The sequence below is a fragment of the Lepidochelys kempii genome, chromosome 3, assembly GCF_965140265.1.
Source record: "Lepidochelys kempii isolate rLepKem1 chromosome 3, rLepKem1.hap2, whole genome shotgun sequence".
NCBI lineage: Eukaryota > Metazoa > Chordata > Testudines > Cheloniidae > Lepidochelys > Lepidochelys kempii.
This window is the reverse complement of record NC_133258.1, coordinates 159,543-174,373: the sequence shown is the minus strand read 5'-3', so window position 1 is coordinate 174,373 and position 14,831 is coordinate 159,543. Positions and strand designations below refer to the sequence as shown.

The 14,831-nt window shown below is 41.3% G+C and overlaps 1 protein-coding gene across 5 annotated transcripts in view; it reads left to right on the top strand.

Annotated features, from left to right (window-relative positions):
- The window catches only part of GPN1 (GPN-loop GTPase 1), a 122,512-nt gene that overhangs the window by 13,924 nt on the left and 93,757 nt on the right, over window positions 1-14,831 (top strand). For 4 of the 5 annotated variants that reach the window (XM_073335385.1, XM_073335386.1, XM_073335387.1 and 1 more), the window contains exons 4-8: window positions 1,180-1,246; window positions 4,529-4,566; window positions 8,477-8,555; window positions 8,659-8,753; window positions 12,156-12,201. In XM_073335385.1, the coding sequence (XP_073191486.1) occupies window positions 1,180-1,246; window positions 4,529-4,566; window positions 8,477-8,555; window positions 8,659-8,753; window positions 12,156-12,201 (325 nt within the window). Of the gene's footprint in view, window positions 1-1,179; window positions 1,247-4,528; window positions 4,567-4,878; window positions 6,252-8,476; window positions 8,556-8,658; window positions 8,754-12,155; window positions 12,202-14,831 lie in introns of those variants that run through there. The other variant, XM_073335389.1, reaches the window with a different exon arrangement.

Sequence of the window (14,831 nt, the reverse complement as noted above, 5' to 3'; positions counted from 1 at the left end):
TCGGGAGAGGGTGGGGAGGTGGCCCACTTGGAAAGAACCTGGGGAAGAATGAGACGGGTTTCTGTTGGCTCCAAGGAGGAACTTCTTGCATGGTAATGGCTTCTGCAGCATTAATTAATGGCTTAATGACATGGGAAGGGCAGAGTGAGCTGGAACCAATGGGAAGGCAAAATGTTTCAGGGAATGGTTGGGAAGAGCTTGGAGAAGGAGAGAGAGACAGACTTTGGATTTTTATTGCTTAAAATTACTGTAACAACGATGTAACAACTGTTAAGATTTTGGGACATAGACCATGTACTAGATTTCTCTGACTGACCCTGTTAGCAGCTACACACTTCAGATGTTTCTAAGCATGGCCGTTATCCCCATTCCACTGTAACAAAATGGACAGAAGATTGGTTAGGAAACTGTAACAGGGTGCATGACCCGCCCCTCTTCCTGGGGCCCGCTTGCCCTCCCAATAAGGCTCAGAGAGGCTCCAGGGCTGTGCAACACCCATGTCTTTATTAACTTCGTCGCACCACCAGTGTCCATCTATGTACAAGTTTTACAGGATTAATCTCCTTTACAGGCAGAGCCAGCCTTCAGCTGGGAGGCCTCCAGTTCCCTCCCTGACTGACTTCTCCCTGTTTGCCCCCTGCCTTCTGGCTCCCTCCCAGTCTTTATAGCCTTTGGCTTGTCAGGCCAGCAGGTGTTGCCAATCCTCAGCCCGGCATCAGGCCTTTTCCATCAGCCCCAATCTGTTTCCCCTGATTGGAGCTGACTGTGCAGGGGCTAATTAGGTGCTTTTGCACCAGCACCCTGCTACAGAAACGCAAAGCAAGTGTGTGGCCTAGTGAAGAGACCACTGGACTGGGACAATTCCTGACCTGCTGGGTGATGTTGGGCAAGTCACTTCACTGCTCTGTGTCTCAGTTTCCCATATGAAAAATGGGATAATGATGTAAAGTTCTTTACAATGTACTGATGAAAACACTGTCCTTTCCTATTGTTTATTTGGTTACATCACCTAGGAAATTAGATTGTAAACTCTCCAAGGCAGGGGCTTTTTCTCTTACTTGTTACTGTTAGGTGTCTAGCATATTCTTGGACTCTGTAAACAAACAAGTAGTACCAGGTTTGGGAAAAAAGCCTATTAACATTTCTATAACCTTCTGCTTTTCTGAGCTGTGTGTGCAGATATGGTCTGGGCCCAAATGGTGGAATAGTGACTTCTCTCAATCTCTTTGCTACAAGATTTGATCAGGTACCAAGCTCTTTGTTCTTATTATATGAGGCTGTGCTGTATGTTAGTAAGAGGCAGCATGTAATTTACAAGCCAGTTTCGCACTCTTCCACATGTGGAATTGCAGAGGGCATAGTTTCACTGAGAAGAGACCTTAGAAGCTGCAGTAAAAAGTAATTGCTTTGAGGCAGAGTAAGTGTGTCTGCTGCATTGAACCACATATCTAGTAAACTGAGTAATATTAAATTGAGTTTGATCCAGGGATTTGCTGCTGTGAGACTAAAATGTCTCAGGGGTACAGACTGGAAGGGTGCAAACAACTGGCACCTCTGCCCGCTCCACTTGGCAAATAGAAAGCAGCAATACTGCAGCGATGTGTTTCTCCCTAACTTCTGATGACCTGGTTTAAAGTGAGCGGGGAAAACGTTATGGAGAGATAATAGATGTGTTTGCAGCCATGTCCCCTGATTGTTGTTGTTGTTATTAATCATGTTTATTATGGTAGTGCCAAAGGACCAACCAAGAATGGGAGCTCATAATGCTAGGCACTGTACAAACATAGAGTAGCAGACAGTCTAAGCCCTGTATTCTCTTATCTTGTAACTTTGCTTGGGAAATGTATTTTTGTGCGTGTTTCCTTCTTAAATTATTTTTTTGGATGTTTGAAGGCAATTCGCCTAACCATTTTTAAGTTTGCTTAAAAATTCAGCCATTTTCAAAATTTTCCTTGAAGCGTCTTTGAATCCTATAGCTAAAACAATGTGAAGTTTTGAATGTTTACAGTAATACAGTTAAACATGATTAATATCTGGAACATAGTTTAGTAACAAGATAGTTACCGTATGAAGTTTGCATGGTTTGACAAGTACATCATAAATCCTATGCAGAGTAAGAAAAACAGAGGAGAAATGAGAACACTGCAGTTTGTATATAAACTCTACAAAGCAGTATGAAGCAAAGGAAAATTGGGGAAACTGCAGCTCATTAGCAAAAGTCAACATGGTTTCTGTAAAGGGAAATCATGTCTTACTAATCTATTAGAGTTCTTTGAAGGGGTCAGCAAACATGTGGACAAGGGGGGTACTTAGATTTCCAGAAAGCCTTTGACAAAGTCCCTCACCAAAAGCTCTTACGTAAATTAAGTTGTCATGGGATAAGAGGGAAGATCCTTTCATGGATTGAGAACTTGTTAAAAGACAGGGAACAAAGGGTAGGAATAAATGGTAAATTTTCAGAATGGAGAGGAGTAATTGGTGTTCCCCAAAGGTCAGTCCTAGGACCAATCCTATTCAACCTATTCATAAATGATCTGGAGAAAGGGGTAAACAGCGAGGTGGCAAAGTTTGCAGATGATACTAAACTGCTCAAGATAGTTCAGACCAAAACAGACTGTGAAGAACTTCAAAAAGATCTCACAAAACTAAGTGATTGGGCAACAAAATGGGAAATGAAATTTAATGTGGATACATGTAAAGTAATGCACATGGGAAAAAAATAACCTCAACTATACATACAATATGATGAGGACTAATTTAGCTACAACTAATCAGGAAAAAGATCTTGGAGTCATCGTGGATAGTTCTCCAGTGTGCAGCAGCTGTCAAAAAAGCAAATGGGATGTTAGGAATAATTTAAAAAGGGATAGAGAATAAGACCGAGAATATCTTATTGCCCTTATATAAATCCATGGTACACCCACATCTTGAATACTGTGTACAGATGTGGTCTCCTTATATCAAAAAAGATAGACTGGCATTAGAAAAGGTTCAGAGAAGAGCAACTAAAATTATTAGGGGTTTGGAACGGCCCCATATGAGGAGAGATTAAAGAGGCTAGGACTTTTCAGCGTGGAAAAGAGGAGACTAAGGGGGGATATGATAGAGGTCTATAAAATCATGAGTGGTGTGGAGAAAGGGAATAAGGAAAAGTTATTTACTTGTTCCCATAATATAAGAACTAGAGGCCACCAAATGAAATTAATGGGCAGCAGGTTTAAAACAAAAGGAAGTTCTTTACACAGTGCACAGTCAACCTGTGGAACTCCTTGCCTGAGGAGGTTGTGAAGGCTAGGACTATAACAGGGTTTAAAAGAGAACTAGATAAATTCATGGAGGTTAAGTCCATTAATCGCTATTAGCCAGGATGGGTAAGGAATGGTGTCTGTAGCCTCTGTTTGTCAGAGGGTGGAGATGGATGTCAGGAGAGAGATCACTTGATCATTACCTGTTAGGTTCACTCCCTCTGGGGCACCTGGCATTGGTCACTGTCGGTAGACAGGATACTGGGCTGGATGGATCTTTGGTCTGACCCAGTATGGCCATTCTTATGTTCTTATTAGCTTCCTTAGGGCTGTAATATCTAGCAATAGCCAGGATATGGTGGCACTCCTAAGCCTTGAATTTTTTATTTTATTTATTTTTTTTTTTTAAAAAACCTCCAACAAAATACTACCTTTAAGTTAAAGATATTTAAGATGTTGCTATATCACAATGAACTTCTTTAAGATGAAGTTAAGTTTGCAGGCATATATCAGTGGTTTGAGTTTATTAGCTTTCCAGAATGTTGGGTACGTTTTAACTCTAACATGTAGAAACCCAGGATATTCAGAGTTAAGACTAAAGATACAGGAAACCCAAACTTTTGAAAATTTGGAGGTTCCATGGTAAAGTAGCCAGTCTGCCTTAGCTCTACTCCCAGAGAGATGCCAGCTTCTCGTTGTGTGTAGAGTATAGAAAATGCACACCACAGAACATCAATTGTGTAATTTTCATACATACTTGTCTTTGATATTATGTGTTCTGCTTTGACACCATTCTGCTTTCTGTCCTTTTCATGTATGTGCTCTGATTTCTGGGCATCTGACGCTTGTATATGGAGACTTGCTAGCTCTGTCTAATGAATCTTGAAAACTGGCTTCCATCTGGAATCACAGGACCTGATCTAGTGAAATGCTGAGGACCTTCAATGAGGCATTGAACCAAACCACATCACACAAGATGAGACTCTTAATGAAGAGTGGGAAATGATTGCCTTCCTTGTACAATTTCTCTAATTATGATATGGGCAGAGTTAAGGTTGATTTTAGTTATGCAATGGTTGAGTACTTATCCACTTTCTCTTAACAGTTAATTTCTATATTTTTTAAATGCTTGGGTTTTTAACTTTAGCATTCCTTGGTGTACATATATAGTCGAAACAACTTAATTTGAAGTTAAAGCTTATCTCTGAATAAAGAGCATAGTCTTTGTTTTGTACTGGATCTAAATTAAAAGCCTATTATTGATTCCTTTTCTTTCCAATCAGGTGATGAAGTTTATTGAAAAGCGGCAGAACACATCTCAGTGAGTAAATTCCAAAAGAATATACTATTCTGAAATCCCTCTAGGAAAGCCACTTGAAAGAGTTCCAGTACAGGGTCTTTACTTGAGGAAAGCTGTCTGAAATTATCAGTCTTGTGCTGTGAAAGATTTGTATATATCCAGGTGTAGGAACAGTCTGCTACTTAGGTGTGTCGTGCTTGAGAAAAGAGCTACAGCTTGAAGCAGAACCACAAGCTTCCAGTAACCAGAGGAGAATAATTCGGAGACTCATTCTCCTGGTCGTACACGTCTCTTCTGCTTTCCCGGTACAAGACTGGTAATTTTATCTTTTTTCTTCTGTAAGGTCCATGGGATGGTGGGGGGGAGAGTTCAGTGCCACCTGCTTGTTGGTTTTCCTTTACCCTCAATATTGATGATATCTAAACAAAAGACTTGGAATTTGATGGATAATTAAATTAATGTCCTCTGTGATATAGTCCAAATGCTAACCGTTTGAAGTTGTTAGAGAAGAGGTCTGTTCATTGCAAAGCTCCCTTAATACAATTCATATAAGCTCCATTGTTCTACATGATGTGTAAACATAGGGAATCGGTTTTTGTTCTCAAGAGTTTACAGTCTAAGTACCTGTTATGTTGATGCTTTTGACTCTTATCATTTAAATGTAATCTGCAGAGAACAGTAATGACCTTTTGCTGGCACCTTCAGTGCAGGAGATTTTTCAGGTCCTTTCCTAAGGGTATGTCTACACTGGCAAGTTTCTTGTGCCACAAGTTACACCACTTTTATTAAAACGCTGGAATTAAACCGCTGTTGCGTGTCCATGCTGTGCACCTTGTGATGCTGGAGCGCATCCACACTAGCAGCTCTTTCAATGGCAAAGACAGCAGTGCATTGTGGTAGCTAACTCACTGTGCAACTGGCCGCAGGGTGCTTTGGGAGCGGTTTGCAATGCCTCATGGGGCAGGCACAGCATCACATGATGCAGGTTTCCCAATCCCATTGTTCAGTAGTGTGACGAAGTGGGGTTTTATTCATTTTGCTATGTTGCATATGAGTCTTACTGTCCTATACTAATACTGTGTGGACCTTAGTTTCCCTGGGTACTGCACCAATAGTTAGGTGGTGGGAATTGGGTATGTGATTTTGCTGAGGCCCGCAGGGCAGGTGAGACTGCCCAGCTATTTGCAGCTATGTAACCTGAGACCCAGGATGGGGGTGCAACCAGGTGACACCTTTGGCCCGGGAATCGAGAGAAGGAGGAGGGGCTGGAGGCTGGCAATCTGCTTGGGGGACCTGGAAGCGGAGGAATCCAGGGCATCTGGCCCAGGATTCCCAAGATGGACTTGGCTGAAAGTCACTGATGTTTGTAATAACAAGCTCTGTTCTATGCTGTGGTCCTGTCTACGAATAAACCTTCTGTTTTACCCTGGCTGAGAGACATGTCTGACTGCAGAGTTGGGGTGCTGGGCCCTCTGGCTTCCCCAGGAGCACCACCGGTGCAGACTTGCTGTGGGAAGCACACGGTGTGAAAAGGGGATGCTGAATATTCTGAGGTCAGACCCAGGAAGGTCGAAGCTGTGTAAGCTTCTTGCCCTGGAGACAGTATGCTCAGAGAGAGGAGGCTCCCCCAGAGTCCTGACTGGCTTCGTATGGAGTAGTTCCAGAGCATCACCTGGTGACTCCGTGACACATGGGCATCCTACTACGTTGCCGGCTTCTTTTCAGCTGAAGGGATATGGGGGAGGAGAGGGGAGAGTGTGAGACAGGGAGTGTGTGTATGTAGGTGGGGAGAGAGACAGGATGTTTTGGGGGACAGAGTGTGTGTCAGCATGCTGTCTTTTAAGTTCAGACAGCAGCAGGAAGCAGCCAATCCTGGGGGAGGGGAAACCCCGACATCAGCTCCAGCTTCCCTCCCTGGACTCTCTGCACAGCAATCAAATGCGCTCACCTTCCTGCCTCCCTCCCTCCCCCTGTGTTCAACAGAGCATTCCACATTAATGGTTTGCTTTGTGTCCCAGAGCAGATCAGCATGCAACAGCTGTGAGAACTGTTGCTGTGAGAAAGGGTGCTTTGAAAGGGGAGGGGAGTAGGTCTCTAGGGCAGCCGAGTTCAAAACAATGAGCAGAGTGGTCGTTTGAGGCAGAAAGCTGCTTTACCGTGCAGAAATGTGCCAGTGTAGACAAGCCCTAAGTCTTGGAATGCTTTGGGAGAAATCTCCCTGAGCTGTAACAAAAATTCACATGATCTGGCTGTCCCCATCTTTTTGCTAGGCTAATCACCAGGAGCTTGTGCTTTTGACGAGGGCTGTCGATTAATTGCAGTTAACTCACGTGATTAACTCAAAAAAATTAACGGCGATTAAAAAAATTAATTGCACTGTTAAACAATAGAATACCAGTTGACATTTATTGAATATTTGTGGATGTTTTTCTACGTTTTCAAATATATTGATTTCTATTACAACACAGAATACAAAGTGTACAGTGCTCACTTTGTATTATTTTTTATTATAAATATTTGCACTGTGAAAATGATAAAATAAATAGTATTTTTCAGTTCACCTCATACAAGTATTGTTGTGCAATCTCTTTATCGTGAAAGTGTAACTTATAAATGTAGATTTTTTTTTGTTTACATAATTGCACTCAAAAACAAAACAATATAAAACTGTAGAGCCTACAAGTCCACTAGGTCCTATTTCTTGTTCAGTCAATTGCCAAGACAAACAAGTTTGTTCCATTTACGGGAGATACTGCTGACTGCTTCTTATGTTTGCATGGCACTTTTGTTTGCAAGGTATTTATGTGCCAAATATTCTAAACAATCATATGTCCCTTCGTGTTCGGCCACCATTCCAGAGGACATACTTCCATGCTAATGCTGCTCGTTTAAAAAAATATGTTAATTAAATTTGTGACTGAACTGCTTGGGGGAGAATTGTATGTCTCCTGTTCTGTTTCACTGGCATTCTGCCATATATTTCATGTTATAGCAGTCTCGGATGATGATTTAGCACATGTTCATTTTAAGAACATTTTCACAGCAGATTTTACAAAATGCTAAGAAGATACCAATGTGAGATTTCTAAGGCTAGATACAGCACTCGACCCAAGGTTTAAGAATCTGAAGTGTTTTCCAAAATCTGAGAGGGATGAGGTGTGGAGATTGCTTTCAGATGTCTTAAAAAAGCAACACTCTGATGTGGAAACTACAGAACCTGAACCACCAAAATAGAAAATCAACCTTCTGCTGGTGGCATCTGACTCAGATGATGAAAATGAACATGCATCGCTCTGCTGTGCTTTGGATTGTTATCTAGCAGAACCTGTCATCATGCTGATGACATGGACGCATATCTCCTGGAATGGTGATTGAAGCATGAAGGGACATATGAGTCTTTAGTGCATCTGGCATGTAAATATCTTGCGATGCCAGCTACAACAGTGCCATGCTAATACCTGGTCTCACTTTCAGGTGACATTGTAAACAAGACATGGGCAGCATTATCTCCTGTAAATTGTAACCTAACTTGGTTGGCTGAAGTAGGACGGAGTGGACTTGTAGGTTCTAAAGTTTTACATTGTTTTATTTTTGAATGCAGTTATTTTTTGTACATAATTCTACATTTGTAAGTTCAACTTTCATTATAAAGAGATTGCACTACAGTACTTGTATTAGGTGAATTTAAATATACTATTTTTTATTTTTACAGTGCAAATATTTGTATAAAGTGATCACTGTCCACTTTGTATTCTGTTGTAATTTAAATTAGTATATTTGAAAATGTAGAAAACATCCAAAAGTATTTAATAGATGGTATTCTATTATTGTTTAACAGCGTGATTAATCACACAATTAATTTTTTTAATCACTTGACAGCCCTACTTTTGACTAATTCTTCCTTTGTTTGTGGTGGTTGCCTTCTTCACAGATATGTTCTTATTGATACACCAGGACAGATTGAGGTGTTCACCTGGTCAGCCTCAGGCACTATCATCACTGAGGCACTGGTAAGTGTTTTTTGCACAACATCAGAGTGAGGCTGGCTGGGGTAGGTGGTTGCAGAATGACACGTTTTACTTAACTAAAACTTGTTTTATCCTGTTCTTTCAGGCTTCCACTTTTCCTTCAGTTGTCGTTTATGTGATGGACACATCTCGCAGCACCAACCCTATCACCTTTATGTCTAACATGTTATATGCTTGCAGGTAAGAAATCATAGGTTCAGAAATCAAATGTATATCTTTTCAAAATGCTGTCTGTCTTATCCTCACAAAGAAATGAGGGAGCCCACATTTCTTGAAAAGATCTTTAAATTGGAACAAAGTTATTGGATTTGACCATTCATATCTCACTCACAATGTTTTTACCCAAAGAAAACAGTGCAACACTGACAGATTCAATCATTCTTCTCAACCAGGACCTGTGAGAACTCCAACAAGCAGCTGCTCCTCACCCCTAAAAATCCCTTGTGGACTTTCACAAGGCTCAGTACACCCATATCTCTCCCCAGTATTTGAGACCTCTTGAAGAGGTTGAGAGGTGCTATATGAAATCAGTTGTTTGCAGTGTTGTTATATCTGTGTTGGTCCCATGATATGAGCAAGACAAGGTAGGTGAGGTAATCTTTTGTTGGACCAGCTTCTGTTGATGGAAGGGACAAGCTTTCAAGCTACACAGAGCTTTTCCTCTGGTCTGGAGAATGTCCTCAGAGTGTCTGATGAAATCAGTACAGTCTGAGAGGTCATAATGTCTGCTCTTCATCAAGATACTGATCTCTTGCAAACTCAGCCCAGGCAGGAGTCCTATGCTAATGGTGGGAGGGCAGAAATATTTTGTTTGCTAGCCAGGATACTCAGTAGTTCTTTCATTAAAGGCATCTGGTCTGCTTTTTGTCAAGGTCAATGATGTTTGAGTACTACTGGTAATCTTGGACAAAGTGGCAAAGAAATAGTTGCATCTACTGACATCTTGTCAGGATGCTTCATTGTTGCCCCTTGGAGTATGTAGCCACAGCAGTTCACACATTCGTCGCCTCCTGGAGGAGTTATTTGAAATGCCATGTTGTCTTCCTCTTTAGTTCCAGATACAGGAACATTCAGTTTGTGCAGGTTTCAGAGTAACAGCCATGTTAGTCTGTATTTGCAAAAAGAAAAGGAGTACTTGTGGTACCTTAGAGACTAACCAATTTATTTGAGCATAAGCTTTCGTGAGCGACAGCTCACTTCATCGGATACATACTGTGGAAAGTGCAGAAGATCTTTTATACACACAAAGCATCAGCAGAGACAGAACTCTCTGTCTTCATGACCCATCAAGAAAGCTGCATCCCTCAGGGAAAATGGGGCTAACAGTACCGGGGGAAGCTCCTGAGAGCTGACGGTAGTGTGCTCTTTACAGAGGGCCCTGTATGGTGGGGAAAAGATTGAGCTTGAATCCCACTGTGATGGGTTTCCCCCCAGAGTGCCACCTGGAATTGGGGTACCACTGAGCTCTCTGACCCATCAGCCTGGGCTCCCCCTCACACTGTGCTGCTGTGACAAGTTGTAAAGCCCTTCAAGCTTGCATTTTCACCAGCATTCACCCAGGTAGGGACACACTTTGCTGCAATCATATGCAGACTTTTTAACCACCAGCCTTCCAGCCTAGGACCCCAGATCAGGACCATCCTGCCCTGATCAAATTTGGCCAGTATATGGGTTTAACACCCAGTCCTCCTCTCCCTCAATGTGAAGAGGACCATGCACACTTGGGAAAATCTCAGCTTGATTACCACAAGACACCTTAGTTTAACGCACACTGGTTTGAATTAAAACATAAAATAAGTTTATTAACAACAGAAGTATAGATTTCAAGTGATAGCAAACCAATCAAAGCAGATTACCTAGTAAATAAACAAAACAGCAAACTGAGTTTAACATACTGGATAGGTAGGATATGAATTAGCAAATTCTTATCCTGAGTGATAAACAGGCTAGCAGATTTTTAAGACACAAGCTGCCTTGACTTTGCAGCTTGGGTTTCCCAGGTTTTTATACACAGGCTAGAAATCCCTTAGCCTGGGATCATCATTTCCCCCGGTTAGTCTTTATTTCGCAGATATTTTCAGCTGTGGTGTTGTAGGGAGAGCGAGGTCCCTTTATGATGTCGTTTTTTCCCTTTTATATCTTTTATTCACTTGTTGGAAAGCTCTTTTGCTGTGACCCGGGTCAAACAGTTCCCATTGTGTAGTGCTATCTCTGAGAGGTTTTTATTGTACACAGTTCCGGGTTAATCCTTGTGCTTGTGTGCATTTCCTTAATAAGCCATTAACATTGTTTGGCCTTTTTACTGTTTTACCTGAAAGGCTACTTGTGAGTGTGTTCAACCCCACAACATGTTTTAGTAACACATACACGGTCAAACTTTATAACTTCACATACAATGATAGCACATACAATTCAACGAGATATTAATGTCTAGAAGATTAAGACTTTTAGAATGATACTCACAAGGCATACTTTGTACAAAAAATGTCACACCCACCATTTTCTGAATATGCTGCAAGATTCCCCTTTTTGCAAAAGTTTTTCTTATGATGACTGAAAATAAGACATTAAAATGGAAATAAAAATCGAACAACCACAGTAAATAGAAGTTGCTGAACCAGGAATATAAAGCAGATTTCATTAAGGACAATGTTCAACAAATCTTACATGAGAACCATAGACTTATTAGGGCGCCTGGTTTGTCTTTTAGGTTAACTGGCTGATATCCACTCCAGGGCTACTTTTTCATGCAACATGTAATCAAGCTATGTAGCTTACTGCCAGAGGAAGTCACTGAGGCTAAGAATTTAACAAAATTCAAAAAGGGATTGGTTATTTATATGGCTAATAGGAATATTCAGAATTTTTGTTATAACTATACGAATTTTGAAAGGGATATTAAACCTTGTGTTTCAGGTCGTAAGCCAATCTCTATTAGAGATGAGGATGAGTTTTATATGGGGGATAGATTATTCCACATAAACCTGCTGCACTGTTCTTATGTCATTCTCTGAAGTGTCTGGTTCTGGCCACTGTTGGAGACAGTATATTAAACTGGGTAGACCTGAGGTCTGATGCAGTTTATCAATTCTGTATTCCTAAACAAAGAACTTCCCCTTTCTAGTAACTGTGCCTCAAAGTTCATGGATCCAAAAATATGTCCAGTTGGGTCTGCAGGTCTGTATGTATTTTGAGGTCATAGGTCAGTCCACAAATATCTCAACCATGATAAAAGTCCTGAGTCAAAATAAAATAAAAAAAAAAAAAAGGAAGGTTAATAACAAGTAGAGCTGAAATAATAGGAAAACATCAGTCAAGCTCAGCCATGCACACAGGACAATTGCTGTTCTACAGAGAGATGCTTATAACCTCCTTTTTCTATTTTGGTCCTCGGTGATCTGAGTGAAAGATTACACTTTAATTTGGTCAGAGTAAAGTGTCCTTTCCTACTAAAATCACAGTTTTGGGGTTTGGTTTTTATATGCAGGCCTATCTGCCTCCTGCTTAATGTGGAAATATGTTAATCTATGTCTTATTGAAGTCTAGGTGACTTTTCTGACTGCTCCTCTTCTCTCCTTTCAGTATTCTGTACAAAACAAAACTACCTTTTATTTTGGCCATGAACAAGGTAAGTAGAATCTATTGTCAGTGTCCAAGCGAACAAGATGCTTGTTAGACTTCTCTTATAATAGTGTCATCACCTCTCCTTAGCAAGGACATCATTGCATCTGAGATGGATGGAGGAATACTGGCTACTAAAGGGCTCTAATTTAGTGGAGAACGGCATAATAAGAACCAATGGCCAGAAGTCAAAGCCAGATAAATTCTAATTAGAAATAAGGCACAGATTTTTAACAGTGAGGACAATTAACCATTGGAAAGCAGGGATGTGGTGAATCTCTATCACTTGGAGTGTGTAAATCAAAACTAGATGCATTTCTGGAAGATCTATTTTAGCCAACACAAGCAATTTGGCCTCAATACAGGGTAATTGGGTGAAACTCTGTGACCTGTGTTATATAGAAAGTCAAACTAGATAATCTAATGGTTGATTCTGTTCTTAAAATCTATGAATAGGAGGCTTATTTTTGATGTGGAAAAGGTAAAGGCAGTTAAGCTCAGCCGTAAGGTAACTGACAGGAGTGATCAAATCTAGGAAAGTGAAGGTAGCATTTCAATTAGATAATCCATTAAATGTTTTTGAAGAATGCTAGTTGTGTCATCATGTTTGGTATCAAAATGGAAGAGTAGGACTGAGTGGAATAGAGAAGAGCTTTGTTCTACAGGAAATTGTCTCTAAATTGGAGAAACTGCCAGACTCCTTCCTTTTCGTCTTATGTTTCCCTCTCTTATATCAAGCTGTCAAACTTTGCTGTGAAACCTCAGTCTAGAGAGATCCTAATTTTGTGGGGTTCTGCCTGGATGCTAGGTTTTTCAAAAGCACGTATGTGACTTAGAACCGCAAATCCAATTGAAAGTGACCTATGTTCCTAAATCACTTAAAATTTAAAAAATGACCCTTGCCTCAGAGGTTAGAATCTAAATATAAGATGAGACACACCAGGTAAGTCTGACAAGCAATAGGAGGGAGAAAGGGGAAGGCAGGGCCAGGGTAACACAGCTAAGACTCTTTAGCTACAGAGGTAGCTAGCGCACAACGTGGTTTTTTTGATTCAGTTGAAAAGTTCTGCCATTTTAAAAAATACCTTTTAAAACTTTCTGTTGCTGTTCTTGTGTATGAACATACTCGTGTGTGCCCACACACAAATGACCACCCCCAATTCTGCCCTCACAGTGCCCTTTCCAGGGTTTAAGGGCTGCCATCTCCCAGCAGTCAGCTTTGCCTTTTAAAAAATAAAAAAATAGCATCACTGGGGCTTCTGAGGGACTGAAGATCTTTGCCCCTGCTGCTCCTCCTCGCTGCTCTGGACCTGGCGGAGAACTAGCCTCAAATGCCTGGATGAGGGCCTCAGTTATTCTCTCCTCATGTGCGGAAAGTTGCAGGGCTACTCTAGTTGGGGCTCCCTGTTTCCAGCTGCTGCACCTTTCCTTTGACTCAAGTCTTCTTTTTACACTGATTTTACATGCCATCTTCACTGATGAAGACCATATTTCTGCCACCTTTCACTTATACTGGATACCTTAACCCTTCAACCAGAGGTGTGGTTCAGTACCATAGTTTTGCCCTTCCCTAGTAAGGTAGGGAGAATTTTCCAAACCTACCACTTCTCAATAATGGGCTGAGTTTCCTTGCCCAACAGAAAAAGCACAAATGGAGTCCTGTAAACAAATTCCTTTCTATTGCCTAAGTTCCTTTTTCTTAAGGCAAGAGTCCTCTGTGCTGTAATGGGCATCCTTTGGCAAAGCGTGTTGGTGCCCATTATTGACACTACTAAACTGCACGCTTGGCAGACACAAGTCAGCCTAAGGATGTGTGTCCATTCCTTTTTATTTACTGATGTATACTCTTAAAAGGATGCTGTCATTTTGAAGCCTAGGCCGCTTTTGCCAATGTAATAGTTATTTCAGATACTATAGATTTCCCAGAATCACCCCATTCCTGAACTTTTCCTTCTCTCGCTCTCACTTGCCTTGGCGACCCCCTGCCTGAATGCCAGCCTCACTTCTCTCATAGACATCTGATCAAAGACCCACTGTCCTGAGTTCTCACACTACACTCACCCCTGCTCTAGAGGCCACCACTTTGCATGCCCCCTCCAAGCCTGCCTATGTTCCTCTGACAGTTTGATTTTACATCTTCCTAATTTTACAATGTATCTGTCTGCTTTTGCAGGATAAGAACCTGACCTGGTAATTACAGTGGAGCAGTGTAGCTGTCTACACACAGAGTGCTGTCTAGTGTACAAAGTCAGAAAAATGACTATTTCAGTTAAGGTGTATGCAGTGGTGTGAAGTGACCCTTTTAACACCCCTCTAGTCATAAGGAGGAAAGGTGTCGGGGGACAGACAGCAGCTGGGGATGGGGGTTGTTAATGGGTTACAGATTGTTGTAGTAAGCCATAAATCCAGTGTGTCTATTCAGTCCATGATTTTTAATGTCTAGCAAAGTAATGAATTTAAGCTCCCAGGCTTGTCTGTTGAAAGTATTGCACTATGGCTACACTACAGCTTAAGTTGACATAAGTTATGTCGCTCAGGGGTGTGAATTAGCCACCCCCTGAGTGACATAACTTATGCCAACTTAGTGCTGTCCCCACTGGCGCTTATGTCGGCCAGAGAGCTTCTCCTGCCAGCTTA